We start from the raw sequence: 15,469 nt of genomic DNA on the forward strand, positions 1-15,469 counted from the left end.
TTTTTTTTTCTTTCTTGCTTTGTCTTCACACCACTTTGTATCTTTAATCCTTTCATCATCTCTCTTTCCTTCTCATGCATTCCTGTTTGAAAGAATGAACCATAAATTGAAGCTCACACTCTGACATCATGATGGTGGAGAACAGGTATACTTGGGACAAACAAAAACATACAGATCTCTACAGGATAGAACAAACATTGATGGACGTGGCTGTTGCGATTGGAGGAAGGTGAGCGGCCAAGTTAAAGAACTCTAGGGAGTAGGGAGGTTTGACTGTGCCAAGGATATTATTTCACAGATGGGAGAAATAAATGAATAAATTACAGAGTTGTTTGCAAAAGTCATCCATACATGTGCAACACATGGCTGTGGGTTTATGTCATTGCTGGGAGCATAGCTGTTCTACTGATGCAGGGCCGCCTCTCACTTAGGGCAGGTATTTCTAAATTTGTTCAGGGTGCCGGCGATAACTTATTATATGTATTCTTCATGAAAGACACTGTGGGATCTTCAATGTCTAACACTGACCTATGCTGGCAGATGGGTCCTCCAGATGAATGTTCTTCTGATGGATGGCACACATATTGATGCTTCACACTGCATGCAAAACTTCAGAATAATGGTTTATAGCTGGCCTGAGATTCAAACCCAGGTTCGAAAGCTCAGAGGTGAGTGTGCATACCTCTAGGTCTAGGCTAACCTGCCAGTATTGCCAAACAACACACTGGAAACTTTTTGTATGCACTACATATGTATCGAGAATCTAGGCTTTTGGAGGAGCTAGAAACACAGAACGGACCAGGATGTAACAGAATGAAAACTAGAAGGGCACTGGGTAGATCGCATACCTCCGCCACGTAATGCCTGATCCATGAGAACATATCGGCCCAATACATTTTTTGAGATATTGTGCTGTATATCGCTTTTGGCCCTTTCTCTCAATGGTGAAGAATCACTTAAAAAATGATCGGATCTGGATCCGGATTCGGATCTTCACCAAAATCTAATCAGTTCGTCCTTGTCACACACCCAACCTGCCCACCAAATTTCATCCAGATTCCACAACTTTTTTTAGATATCCTGCATACAGACAGACAAACAGACAAAGAAACAGACAGAGGGGTGAAAACATAACCTCCTTCACCTTTGGTGGCAGAGGTAATAAGAGGGGTGAGGTACGAAGCGACATGCCCAACAGTAGGGGAGTGGGACAAATAGAGGGAGAGTTGGAGGAATAAAGCACTTACAGAAGAATGAGACAATGGGAGGACATTGGAGGTGAACAAGATGGATGTAGCTGCAACCTTTCAATCACAAAAGTGAAATCGAAAACTGAGGAAGAAGAAAAAAAACTTAATGGAACAACAAATAAAAAGATTAAAAAAAAATGTAACAAATTAGAATTTAAAAAAACATGAAGAGGAGGATGAGGGAATAGGGGGAAATCCGCTAATCTGGAAACCCAGAAAGAGGTGGATTTGGGGAAGGTGAATGAAGACAGAAAAGATCACGGTGTGGATCGGGATGAAATTTCTATCAAATTCAATAAAACGTGTTTTATTTTCAAGAGGAAAATTGCATGAATGTTTCAAGTATGCAGCTGAATGGTGATACTTTCAAATTGCATAAAAGGTAAAATTATATGAGACAAGTAAACTGATTGGAAAGTAAACTGTTGTTTATATGGCTGTTTCTCTGTTTAAAGATAAATTTGAACTTTAAAGGGAATTATAAAAAAAAAACTTTGAGGATTGTTGCAGGGCATTGCTACCTTTTCAAGGGAGGTGTTTGGGTCTCATCGCAAGTTTCCCCAAAGGTCAACCACTGTGTGTGGACTGCAAGCACAAGCATGACAGATCAGGGTTGAAACTGATGGGTCTCCCTTGTAATCATGAAGGGTATGAGGGAGCCAGCTGATTTTTATTTATTTTAATATTTCTGATAACAACAGACTTCCATGCAAAAAAATCACCATTCTGATAAAAACAAGGCCATTCTTCCAGAAACTTAGAGTCCAAATCTTTAATACTGTGGCCTTCAGCCAAATTAAAACCTCAACATCAAGGGTACCAGCCTCCTCTCCTCACCACTGTGCCATCATACCCGACCAAGCTTTTACATTCACTAACATCCTCTCCACTGGAACGATGGCAGACAATTAACAATACATTCTACACAAAGTGCACTTTAAAATGTAGTTAGACTGTAACTTTGTTATTATAACACAGAAGTTATCCATCCATGGGGACCATACTCTGTGCAGAGCGTTGGTGCTGCCAAAGCAGTCTCCTTTGTTATTGGGCACAATCCTGGATGGGTCACCACACAGGATACCAGCAAGTTGGCACTCATTTTGCCAACCTCGGAAGAATGACAGGCAGAGTCAACCCTACCTGGTATTAATTCAACAGCCGAGTGGGATTTGGACTCAGGATCCAAGGATCCTAAGCTTACCATCCTCACCATTTAGCCAACACCAGGCATAACAGAAGTTATAATAGTGTTGGATGTATTAGCGTGTGGAAAAGACTGAATCGATTATGATTGTAAGAGAGGAATTTGTATTGAATTTATGAACATTTGGTTTGGGTTTGGGTGGGTAGGTGAACAGGTGAAAACGAAGCTTTAAAACCAGTCTCATTGATTTATATGCTCACCAATGGACCTATTACTTTGTTATTGATGGTGTTTTGTTAGCTCCAAGGTACAGATGAAATTGGCAGAGTTTTTAACCACCAAGATAAACACTTAACAATCTTCCTTTATTAACTCTTGTTTTTTTTCATGATGACAACACCATGATCATTCCACTGTCTTTTCAGGCCCTCTCCACCGGAATGATGACAGAATATTACCACTACATATTCACAACCCTGGTAAAGGCAACAGCACAACCAGAGCACTACTTAAAACACTAGTTCCTTAAAATTGCTTACGTGTTCAAGACGTACATTTGCTGAGCATACATCCATGCTGACTGATCATACATCCATGCTGACTGTCCTTCATCTTATCAAACTTTTTCCAGATTTTTTTGTCCTTTGAGATTCTATGAACATTATCTGAGATAACTCTGCCACCTCCACTCAAAAACTCCATCACAACATTTGCAACAATATTTTGATACAAAGTTCAGTTCAAATTTGAGGTGAAGCTTAAATTGTAAAAGGTGTAGTAATGTAGAGGATGTTGTTGACGAAACACCATGATTTGCATTGATAAATATGTAAAATCTGGAACAATGTGAATGTAAATTAATATTTTTGGAGGGAATGTGTGTTTATATTATCCATAATCAATACACATTACCACGACTTCCCCACTTCAATAAATGTGCTGGAAATCAAGGTGGTAGTAAGTTGGGTAACACAAGAGGATGAAACATTGAAAAACTAAAAAATTTCTGCTCGAAGAAAACATTGAGATTGTTGAAATTCACAAATGACTGCCAGCACAGTATGATGATGATTGCCTGTATCGTACTTGGGACACAGCCCACACTTTGTTTGGAAAAAAACATAAACGAATTTTGTTATTCAATGCGTAACCCTGCATCCACACTCTGTGCTTGTCAGAATGTTTTGTGCAGATTTAGGGAAAAGAATAAAAGGCACATTATCCATACTACCACACTCTCCAAATCTCTCTCGCTCTCTCGCTCTCTCGCTCTCTCGCTCTCTCGCTGCTAACTATTTGGTTAACTCGAGAATCTCTCTTCTCTTATCTGCTCTCTTTTTTATTTTTTTGTCTTCACACCACCGATCAAATATCAAAGTGTCAGAGGGTATGAACTGATGGTGGGAAAGTGGGGCAATTAAACACAATAAGCAAGGCAATAGATGTACAGGCAAAAAGGAGAGAGAGGGATCAAGAGAGTGATTCCATGCCATTGGGACCATACTCCGTACAGAGCATCGGTGCTGCCGAAGCAGTCTCCTTGTCCATTGGGCACAATTCTGGATGGGTCACCACTCCACCATAGGATACTCGAATGGCTCAATCATCCCAGAAAGCTGGTACTAATTTTGTCGATCTTGGAAGGATGACAGGCTGAGTCAAACAGAGGGATATATATATATATATATATATATATATATATATATATATATATATATATATATATATATATATATATATATATACACGAGCGATACCCGTGCATATGCACGGGATAGCAGTACAACAAAGCTGGTAGCAGACGACAGACCGTACACGGGGAATGACAAAAATACGCATTGTGCAAAATGCAAGTGGTACTATGGAACGCCAAGACTTCCCAAACATTGTCGGCATGTCCGCTAAGTACCACAGCAATTTCATAGGGATCCTGTGACGGCGAGCCGAGTTTTTAGTGTGCAAGCTTGGTATTATAAGATATATATACTTACAGTGCCGATAGAAAGTGTACACACCCTTTCAAAATTTTCACCTTTTGTTGCCTTATAGCTGGGAATTGAATTACATTCAATCAGGTTTTTTCACCTTTATTCACATATCATATCCCAGAACTTCCAAATGAAAAACAATTCCACAAGTTTCAGAAAATTAATGAAAATACAAAACTGGAATATTTTAGTTGGATAAGTGTAAAGAGTTGAATAGCACAGCCTCTGGAAGATTGTTACTACACCCGTTTTTGTGAAATAGTTTTAGCCATCTATTTCATCAAGAAGAATCAACAATCCATGCAGCCAATGATTCCATGTGAAGCATCACCTGTGAACAAATCAAGCAAATTCATCGCAATTTTGAAGAAACATTACAATGGGCACTAACAGTAGCTTTTTTTCCCCCCCATTCCCGCTTCATTTTAAAGATGTAGTTGAAGATTCCAAATCATGAAAAATTTTAACAATGCCATAAATGACCTGAATGGAAATGGAGAGTTTTTGTTTTTTTAATTCCTTTGTTTGTCAACAAATCAACATATCAGATATGGCGAGCACGTGACAAAGTGCACTGGGATACACACTCAAGTTTATTGACCTTTACTTTATGAACGATCAGCCATCTTTCTCAAACTCATTGGTCACATGCATTAGAGACAGTATGCATAAACAGATTTTCAAAACCAACAAATAACCTGCAAACCCTTAAGCATGCCTCCTGAGCTACCGCATTGCCAGCTTTCTTTTCCAAATCTATCAAATAAGTTTTCTAAATTAAGGCATTTAAAAGATTACCAATCAACTATTTCCTCCATTCCCCCCTCTCCCCCCCCCCTTTCCCTCATCCCCACTCTGCCTTTTATTTCATGGCTGCATGCTTGAAAACCAGTTTAGTTATAATGAAAATCCAGGTCAAATTGAAATCACATTTGAAATGCTGACAGCTAATTCATAAAACATTATTTCAAATGTCTTTGTGTCACTGATGACTATCTTAATGTAAGCATAGAATTCTTCCTTTTCAATCGTTTTCAACTTGGCAGATAAGGGAAGTGAACCCGAGTGAACCCTCATCAGCTGATGCAAAATGTTCTCCCTTGATGTTTTTTTTTGTTTTTTTATTGCTGAGAAATAGGTGTTAATCACATGGATTTAAATCCAGTGAATTCATTAAATAAGGCAATGCCACCTACTCTCTGTATTTTAATGTTTCACAGACATGGAATTTTTTTATGAGGTGCTACATCGTTTTTGAAAGAGGGTGTTTGATTTATTCAGAGGAGCTGGTTGTGCTTCTGTTGCATATGACAGCTTGCAAGAGAGTTCTATATTATTATCCCTACTAGCATTTCAGCCCTTATTGGGATGTGCACAATAAAGTTCCTTTCACTTACCTAAATGTAATTTAAGTTTGGTCTCATAAGTAAGACCAAGGTTTTATTTTCAGATGAAGTCGTTTTTCATCATCTAATGTGGTTAACACAGCCAGGTCCACTGCCGGGAGAAGAAATATGTGCTGGTATGAAAAATATAGTGGCTATGTTGACACATATATGTAGAGTAACATGATATATGAACAAAATTTATCGTTATGTTTATTTTGTGGTGATGGGTGTGGAGAAAGAGTGGGTGGGGGATGGGTTGAGTTACCTTCTCACCAATATTTGATTCTCCTAGCTTTAGCATATTATATAATGGTTCGTTCTTAATTTACCTTTTTCAGCTCTCTTGGCTCGAACCTATCCAACCACCTTTATATCTACCTCTTAGCTTGCCTAATCACTTCCAGACCTGCCTACATTTATGGATTGTCGATAATAATTCATACACAAACCATCAGGCGAAATTACAGAGGTGCGGACGAGCCAAAATGTTATGGGAATTGGATGCTTCAGCAGGAATTCAGAGAAATCAGGTTTTTGCCACTGATAATAATCAGTGCTAAATTGACATGGCAAACTCGATTCCAAAGGTTAAAAAACCCAGTTTATGTGTCACAATGCAAATAATCACAAAGCAGTTGAAAAACCAGTCATTATGCTGGTGTTGTCATGGAAAGCGAAACTGTGTACCTGTGTAGATGTCAGTTCCGGCAATTTGTGAAAAGCCAGGGTAAGCAAGCATTTGCATGAAGAAGACTATTGCACAATGATGTTAGTAAGTTCAGCCTAAGTCACATTTGCTCTACGGCTAGGATACGGCGGCCGTACCCCCCCCCCCCCGAATTGACAGAAACGTGCGGACGCCGCGTAGTTTCTGAGGTGGCCTCAGGGTGGCCCTACGCCGTATGGCTATCTTTTACAGGCAGTCGGGGTCGCCGTGGAATTATAGCGCGGAGTTATACCTTTTTTCATTTCTACGTTGGCCGTTGCAATTCGACAAGTCAAGCTGTGACGTAGATGTGTTCCACGTCTACCGTACGTAGGGTGTACAGTGGGCTTGCATTATTCGTGCGGCTGCCGTAGGCTCTTATCAATGAAAAATGAATTTTGTCAACCCCCCAAAAATTATGGCGGCCGCACTATCAACACGGTCGCCGTAGGGTAGTCCTAAGGCGTCCCGGTGTTCAACGTACGGTGGCCTTGCGGTCTGTGTGACTACCTGCGGGCAACGCAGGGTCGATGCACGGTTCCCCGACGCCCACCGTGGGTCCTACGTACGGCCTCCATGGCAGTCTGCGTCGACCGTGCGCTACCGCTAGAGATCGGAGTATAGGTGTTTGCCTATACTCCGAACTGGTATATTCAGTTATATGTATTATAGTTATAGTATATTCAGTTATATATATATATATATATATATATATATATATATATATATATATATATATATATATATATATATATATATATATATATACTGGTATATTCCAAACTGTTATATTTTTATTTCAGTAAAAAAAAGAACTGGTATATATACCCACTCGTTACCGTCCGTCTGGCCGCACGTTTGCCTTAGGGCCCCCCTGTGGTCGCCTTGCGGGCACCTTGAGGCTACCTTGCGTCTGCCTTGAAAATTCTATGGCCGCCACAGGGACGCCCTAAGGTCACCGTGCGACATCAAATCAAAGACCATACGGCACCCCCACGCTTTCGGTCTCCACAATTTCTAAATACGCCGTGCGGCACCCCGAAAATGAAAAACGTGACTGCTACATTGTGTGACCGTGGAAATACTGCGGCCACCCTATAATTGCTAGTGGCCATAGATTTTGTCGACCCTACAGCCGCCGTGCCAAATGTGACAAAGGCCTTACTGAAAAAGACAAATGGAATAATTGAAAATGGATGCTTCTACTAAATCGGTATTGCCCAATAGACTTGTGTGGGGTGGGAAAGTCTTCACTTCTAGCAGTTCTTCTTTACATACCGGAAAGTATATGCTAATCATATGGGTTACTGCACATGTGATTGTGGAACATGTTTCATGTTTGGAGATAAATTAAGTGGAATAGGAAAGAGGAAGAAAAAAATAATAATAATAAAAAACAACCCCCACCAGACTCTGTGGTGTAATTGTAAGAGCGTCCGCTGCGAGTCTGGGAGGTCAGCGGTTCAAAGTCTGGGAGGTTAGCGGTCAGCTCCAGGAAGTGACAGCACCTCCTCTAAGCTCAGTATCTATGTTTATTTCATCTATTAACAGTCCTGTGTTGTCGTGTGTGTGTGTGTGTGTGTGTGTGTGTGTGTGTGTGTGTGTGTGTGTGTGTGTGTGTGTGTGTGTGTGTGTGTGTGTGTGTGTGTGTGTGTGTGTCAGTTTCATTCTGAGTCTTAGATCCTGAAAAAGAAAGAAAAGAATCTAACTGAAACTATTCAACAAATAACTGACTTCCTTTCATTACCATAAGGAGGATTGTGTGATTGAGGTTTTGTGAACATTATGGAAGTTCGCTTCATCTATCACTTCCGAGAACTAAATGTCAGACTAAGTGCACCTTTATGTTCAACTTTATAAGTGAGGTTGAATTTCATCTTACACTTATTGCCGTAACCTCGAGGGGGCTGTGGCAAGCCTGTCAAATGATCATTCTGCTGATTAATCCTCTCTCAAGCCGGGGCCGTGATACAGCCCCGAATGGTCTTAATGACGGTGTCATTGCCATCCAATCGGCAAGAACGACTGAGTGGCTTGACCTATTTCAGTTGAGATGACTACATTTTACCCCAATTTAGTAATTCGCCTTTTTATAGTTGCGGACAGACATGTACAGATCAAGGTGTCTGAGCCGAGCCAGTACACAAAAATAATTTTTCCTGTGTCTCAACATACTTCAGGTTCAGTGATAAATGGTACACACCAGAATACTCAGATAAACATATCAAGTAAAGATCAACTAATTAATATAACCACTACACACGTCCTTGTCTGTTCGCCTCAGGGTTATACAGGTGATCTTTTAACCCATCAACACACAGTTGTAACCATTAATTACACAGAACAGAAAAATCTGAATGATAACTCGACTGCACTGTAGTTTATAAGAAACAAAATGCAAAACATGAACATGCCTACAGACACAGACACCGACACGGACAAAGGGGAAGTTGAAAAGTTGTTGGAGCTCTTTTCTTTCCCACCTTCACCAAATCATGGATGTGTCAGAAGCCATTGATTCACTGTAACAGTGAGGAGGAACTTGAGCGGGGAGTTTGGTGCATCTTCCATGGTTTCTCCAATGCACTGTCACTATGGTCATCACAGCTGGAGCACACGCTTCAGAAAAGGCAAAAAGGCTGAGGTTCTTAATGTCTCTCTTCCTGACTGAAAATAGTATTAAAACTTTCCTCCTACCAACATTGTGAAATTTTTAGATTTCTTTAATTTCTCCAATGTTACTGGTCCTGATGGTCTCAGAGTTCTCAGACTCAACAACTGCTCATCTGCATTGTGTACTTTCCTTTCTCTGCTCTCTTCCAGGTCATTTTCCAAGGGCCGCCTGCCTACATTATTAAAAGGTGCCCATATTGAACCTCTGAACTATAAATTGGTCAGCCTTCTCCTCATTGTAAGCAAAGTACAATGCAATATCTATAACTGCATCAGAATATCTATAACTGGATGTCCTCTCTCTAACTCTCCAATCTCAGACCATCAATTTGGCTTCCAAGGTCATTCCATCTGGGAGATGCTGTTTCTTCTGCATCAACAGCGGATGGATCCTTTCAAAATTGAACAAGAGGTCAGGGCTATCTCACCGCACATCTCTTGCACATTTTATTTTGTCTGGCAGCCTACCTTGATTTCCAAACTGTCATCTAATGGTGTCTAAAGTTTCCGTCGAGACTGCCTGTCATATTTCCTGTGTTTTCACAATAAGTGGGTTGCTTTGGATGAAATACTGTCTCATGCTCTAACTATAAAGGCCGGTGTACTTCAAGGTAATGTCCAGGGACAAATCCTGTTCTTACCATAAATCAGACATTTTTGTCACTGGAATAATCCATAACTTCACTTTGCATACAACGTGACTGTTTACGATAGTTCTGCACCCCTCCACCAGCCAGGTTATGGAAGCATCCCTCTTTGCCAATATTGAGAAAATTAGCAACTGGTCAGTCATCTGGAATATGTCATTTTCTGCAATCAAGACTGAAGGAAGACCGATATTCTTACTTCCCTCCATAAGGGTTCGGCAGGAAAACCTCACAATTTACTTCTGTGTTCAACCTCCTGGAGAAATATATTCTTTGAAGCTTTTGAATTTCACCAGTCTTGGGTAGATCCTATCTCCGAGCAGGATCTACGAAGATGTTCACCACCTTGGGATTGTTTGTAGTGGTCAGGTTTTTAATCTGCCGTCTTAAGCTTCTAACAATGTACAAAGCCTTCAGCTGTAATATACATCAATGACATTATTTTGGTGCTGTTGCTTGGAATGTCGCTCCGCATTGTGGATTGATGCTCCTGCTGCTTCTCATGTTGCATCCTTTTGAGGCCTTGGAATTGAATGCCCTTTATGTCGTTGGAATCTCCTGTCAGAAGGGGAACACTCAGGATGTGCTTTTTGCTCACCATAGACAGATTGTGAGCCTTGTCATGTCTTTTTTTAATCAGCTCTCTTTTGGTCTTGCTCTGCCTGCCCTCTCATCTCTCCACTCAACCCCTGCCCCTCCAGGTCATACGAGTTCTGCGAGAAACTCTCAACGCTCACCTCCATTCATTTATACTACTCTTTTCTTTATCTGTAACTGTCTTCCTGAGTCCATTGTTGCAAACTCTTCCATGCAGCATTTCAATTTCACAGCCCACCATGACCTCTTGGTCCCTCATAGTTCCACAACTGAGCTTTACTACACTTACTGCTATCCTGTTATCACCCTTCTCCTCCAAATTCTTATCCTTGTGCTGGTGCCACATTTTGTCTGTTGATCCATTGCCCTCTGCTCTTTTATGAGACTCGATACTTGGACATTAAAAGAGTCAAAACGTTTTTTTTAGAGGTGAAGCCATCCTCAAGACGCTGGTTCAGCACACTCAGAGATGTACGGAAGGACATTTGGTAGAGAGCGTTATACGAGGGTAGAGAATCCTCCACAATGACACACTGTTACGGTCTTACCTCGAGGGCACATTCTGCTCCGCATGGGCACACTTTTCTTTTTTGAGGTCACACACTACTTCATGAGGACACACATTGTCCTTCACATTATTATGTACTGTCTAAGCATTATAAAGGTTTATCATACAGCCTGTGCAGCCAACTGAAGTTACAAGAACCGGTGAAAGCAACGAAACATTTCACTTTTTTCAAGTCAGAGAGGATTTTTTTTTTGTTTGAACAAGACCCTGAATGATTTCTTGCTCATTGTACTTTAAATGTGAACGTCAGGACACGACCAAATTATCACTGTCAATCAATCAGCCACTGTGCCATGTCTTACGATAACATTAGGACGTACCACGTGGGCATATTATATGCCATTTGTTGCATATTTTTTAATTTCTGGAGAAGTACCTTATTAACCTATCGAAGACAGTCCGTCACACTCTGTGGCATAGTGATGCCATGAGCTGGCTGAAACTCTTCATATTCAAAGGAGATACTCGACCATGATAGCCTTCGCACATTCACAACGGGATTTGTATTCAGCACTCTACATGTTTCCCTTTGAAGGACATTGCGAACTCAAGGACTTTCATTAGCCTTTGCATCTCTCATGAGGATGCTGAATCAGAGGGCTTCTCTCTCTCTCTCTCTCTCTCTCTCTCTCTCTCTCTCTCTCTCTCTCTCTCTCTCTCTCTCTCTCTCTCTCTCTCTCTCTCTCTCTCTCTCTCTGTCTCTCTCTCTGTCTCTCTCTCTCTCTCTCTCTCTCTCTCTCTCTCTCTCTCTCTCTCTCTCTCTCTCTCTCTCTCTCTCTCTCTCTCTCTCTCTCTCTCTCTCTCTCTCTCTCTCTCTCTCTCTCTCTCTCTCTCTCTCTCTCTCTCTCTCTCTCTCTCTCTCTCTCTCTCTCTCTCTCTCTCTCTCTCTCTCTCTCTCTCTCTCTCTCTCTCTCTCTCTCTCTCTCTCTCTCTCTCTCTCTCTCTCTCTCTCTCTCTCTCTCTCTCTCTCTCTCTCTCTCTCTCTCTCTCTCTCTCTCTCTCTCTCTCTCTCTCTCTCTCTCTCTCTCTCTCTCTCTCTCTCTCTCTCTCTCTCTCTCTCTCTCTCTCTCTCTCTCTCTCTCTCTCTCTCTCTCTCTCTCTCTCTCTCTCTCTCTCTCTCTCTCTCTCTCTCTCTCTCTCTCTCTCTCTCTCTCTCTCTCTCTCTCTCTCTCTCTCTCTCTCTCTCTCTCTCTCTCTCTCTCTCTCTCTCTCTCTCTCTCTCTCTCTCTCTCTCTCTCTCTCTCTCTCTCTCTCTCTCTCTCTCTCTCTCTCTCTCTCTCTCTCTCTCTCTCTCTCTCTCTCTCTCTCTCTCTCTCTCTCTCTCCTCTCTCCTCTCTCCTCTCTCTCTCTCCTCTCTCTCTCTCCTCTCTCTCTCTCCTCTCTCTCTCTCCTCTCTCTCTCCTCTCTCTCTCCTCTCTCTCTCCTGTCTCTCTCCTGTCTCTCTCCTGTCTCTGTCTCTGCTCTGTCTCTCTCCAGATGTCTCGGCTAAAGGAAGAGGTGAAATCTTAGCAGAAATCTCACAACACAGATATCTGTTGGTGTTGTACCAGATCATCTCTTGCACTTTTATACCCAGTGCTAAATCGATGCTCCAACATTGAGAAATAATTGATGATACTTGTTAATGTTTTGATCCTATCATGGATGTGAATCTTGGCCCAGCTATAAATTGCCACTCTGGTGTTGCACAGGCAGGGTGATACACCAATGTGTGCCATCCCTCGTATGGACGTTAAACTGGGTGCCCCGTCTGCCAGCATTAGTTGGTGGACAATAAAGATCCCATGGTGTCCTTCACGAAGAGTATGTGAGCTCTCACCGACACCTTGAACAAATTCCAAATTCCTGCTCTAACCGACAGGGAGCACTGCATCAGTAGCACAGCCACACTCCCAGCAATGATGCAAACCCTTAGCCACATGCCACATACAAATGAGAATAAACATATGCAACAAATGTACATACAAATGAGTATTCATATCAACACATTTTACCAAACTAAACAAAACTATGTATGGTACATTTTGCCACATTAATAAGTTGATCATTATAAAACCATCCATTAAACCCTAACCTTAGAGATAGGATATTCCAGGTAAGTCCAGGTTTTCTCTATTTACTTGTAAACCTTTCTCACCAAGCTCTGATGACCCTTTCCTACTCTCCCACAGGATCTTTTTACTCTTGATCTGAACCAGTACCGTTACAGTGGAGTAAACATCACAGGTTTCCGTCTAATGAGTTTAGACCGTCCTCATGTGATGTTCATCAAGGAACGCTGGGCCATGGAGAGTTTGACCTCTTCCCGTTCCAATTCTGGCGTGCTTGGAAACATGACAGTGAGTTTGCAGATTTACATTTAACTTTTTACTTATTTGGGACTTTGAATATCCAAAACTGAATCTTCTTTATTTCACTTCATTTTAATAGTCCTTTGCAAAAATAATTGGGGGCCATCTGTGCCATACGCATGGAAATGGGAAGTGATTGTGGTGGGACTTTAGAATGGTGCACACTTGGTGCTTAATACAGGGAGAAGAAGGGTATTGATGACGGATGTGAATCGTTGTTTTTAATACGTTTTAATAATTTATTTTGATTGTTTTTACTGATTTGTTTCTATTTAAAAAAAAATGAATTATGTGCGTCATCCATTCTGGTATTGCAAGCATCATTTGTTCAGCATTACCATGATGAGTGAATCCAATGTAAAGGCCCCAGAATCCCCTTGTACATCTTTTTATATCTGTCAATACTTGATATGCTACAGGATATACAGTGCATTCAGGAAGTACTAGGCGACCCATGAACCCATTGGGTTCCTGTTGTGACAGCGGTTGATGAAAAAAATCATTTCAAGAAAAAAAAGGTAGCTCCAGCGAACTATACCGCTGAGATTGTTTGCAATGATCAAATTCTCCCGAAGAGTACTTGACTGAATCGGGAATTGAATTTTTAATAATTTTTTTCGTTGCCCAATTTGAACGAAACTTGATACTGCACATTGCAGGCGAATGGTGAGTAAGATGGCCCTCAAATATTTATGCTATTGTGTGCCCTTTTGGCTGTATTTTGGGAACACACATACATACATATATATGTATATTTATATATGTATGTACACAACATATATATTATGTATGTATATATATATATATATATATATATATATATATATATATATATATATATATATATATATAATAAGAGTTTTAGTAATATATAGATGTCGCATTTTATTGTGTTATAGCCTGAATATAAAATGTATTAAATTGAAAAAAATTGTTGCAAATCTGCACAAAATACCACAGAGTGAGAAAATGCAAACTTGTTTTTAGAAATTTTTACAAGTTAATTTAAACTCTTCCCCCATTTTCATCGTCCCCTTCCCCTTCCTCGCTCCACCCACATCCTTGCTCCCCTTTCCTCCTCCCCCACCCCTTCTTGCTCCCACCTCCTTCTTCTCTGTTCTCTCTCTCTCTCTCTCCTCTCTCTCCTCTCTCTCCTCTCTCTCCTCTCTCTCCTCTCTCTCCTCTCTCTCCTCTCTCTCCTCTCCCTCCTCTCCCTCCTCTCTCTCCCCTCTCTCCCCTCTCTCTTCTCTCTCCTCTCTTCTCCTCTCTCTCTCTTTCTCTCTCTCTCTCTCTCCTCTCTCTCCTCTCTCTCTCCCTCTCTCTCCTCTCTCTCCTCTCTCTCCTCTCTCTCCCCTCTCTCTCCTCTCTCTCCCCTCTCTCCTCTCTCTCCTCTCTCCTCTCTCTCTCTCTCTCTCTCTCTCTCCTCTCTCTCCCCTCTCTCTCCCTCTCTCTCCTCTCTCTCCTCTCTCTCCTCTCTCTCCTCCCTCTCCTCCCTCTCCTCCCTCTCCTCCCTCCCTCCTCCCTCTCCTCCCTCTCCTCCCTCTCCTCCCTCTCCTCTCTCTCCCTCTCTCTCCTCTCTCTCTCTCTCTCTCCTCTCTCTCCTCTCTCTCCTCTCTCTCTCCTCTCTCTCCTCTCTCTCCTCTCTCTCCTCTCTCTCCTCTCTCTCTCTCTCTCTCCTCTCTCTCCTCTCTCCCCTCTCTCTTCCTCCACTCTCTCTCTCTTCTCTCTCTGTTCTCTCCCCTCCCCTCTCTCTTCTCTCTCTCTGTTCTCTCCCACCTTCCCCTCTCTCTCCCCTCCCCCTTCCCCTCTCTCTCCCCTCCCCCTTCCCCTCTCTCTCCCCTCTCTCGCTCCCCCTTCCACTCTCTCTCCTCTTTCTCCTCTCTCTCTCTCTCTCTGCCCTCTCTCTCTCTCTCTCTCTGTTCTCTCCCCCTCCCCTCTCTCTCTCTCTCTCTCTGTTCTCTCCCACCTTCCCTCTCTCCCCTCCCCCCTTCCCCTCTCTCCCCCTCTCTCGCTCCCCCTTCCACTCTCTCTCCCCTCTCTCTCCTCTCTCGCTCTCTCTCTCTCTCTCTCTCTCTCTCTCTCTCTCTCTCTCTCTCTCTCTCTCTCTCTCTCTCTCTCTCTCTCTCTCTCTCTCTCTCTCTCTCTCTCTCTCTC

General features: G+C 42.1%; 1 protein-coding gene across 1 annotated transcript in view; it reads left to right on the plus strand.

The window, feature by feature from the left end:
* The window catches only part of LOC147034347 (glutamate receptor ionotropic, kainate 2-like), a 423,936-nt gene that overhangs the window by 223,334 nt on the left and 185,133 nt on the right, over window positions 1-15,469 (plus strand). The window contains exons 6-7 of the mRNA XM_085881293.1: window positions 2,823-2,876; window positions 13,136-13,303. Of these exons, the coding sequence (XP_085737419.1) occupies window positions 2,823-2,876; window positions 13,136-13,303 (222 nt within the window). The remainder of the gene's footprint in view (window positions 1-2,822; window positions 2,877-13,135; window positions 13,304-15,469) is intronic.

This window comes from Eptatretus burgeri, chromosome 1 (genome assembly GCF_056783735.1).
Source record: "Eptatretus burgeri isolate ZD-2024b chromosome 1, Ebu_testis_v1, whole genome shotgun sequence".
Classification (NCBI taxonomy): Eukaryota; Metazoa; Chordata; class Myxini; order Myxiniformes; family Myxinidae; genus Eptatretus; species Eptatretus burgeri.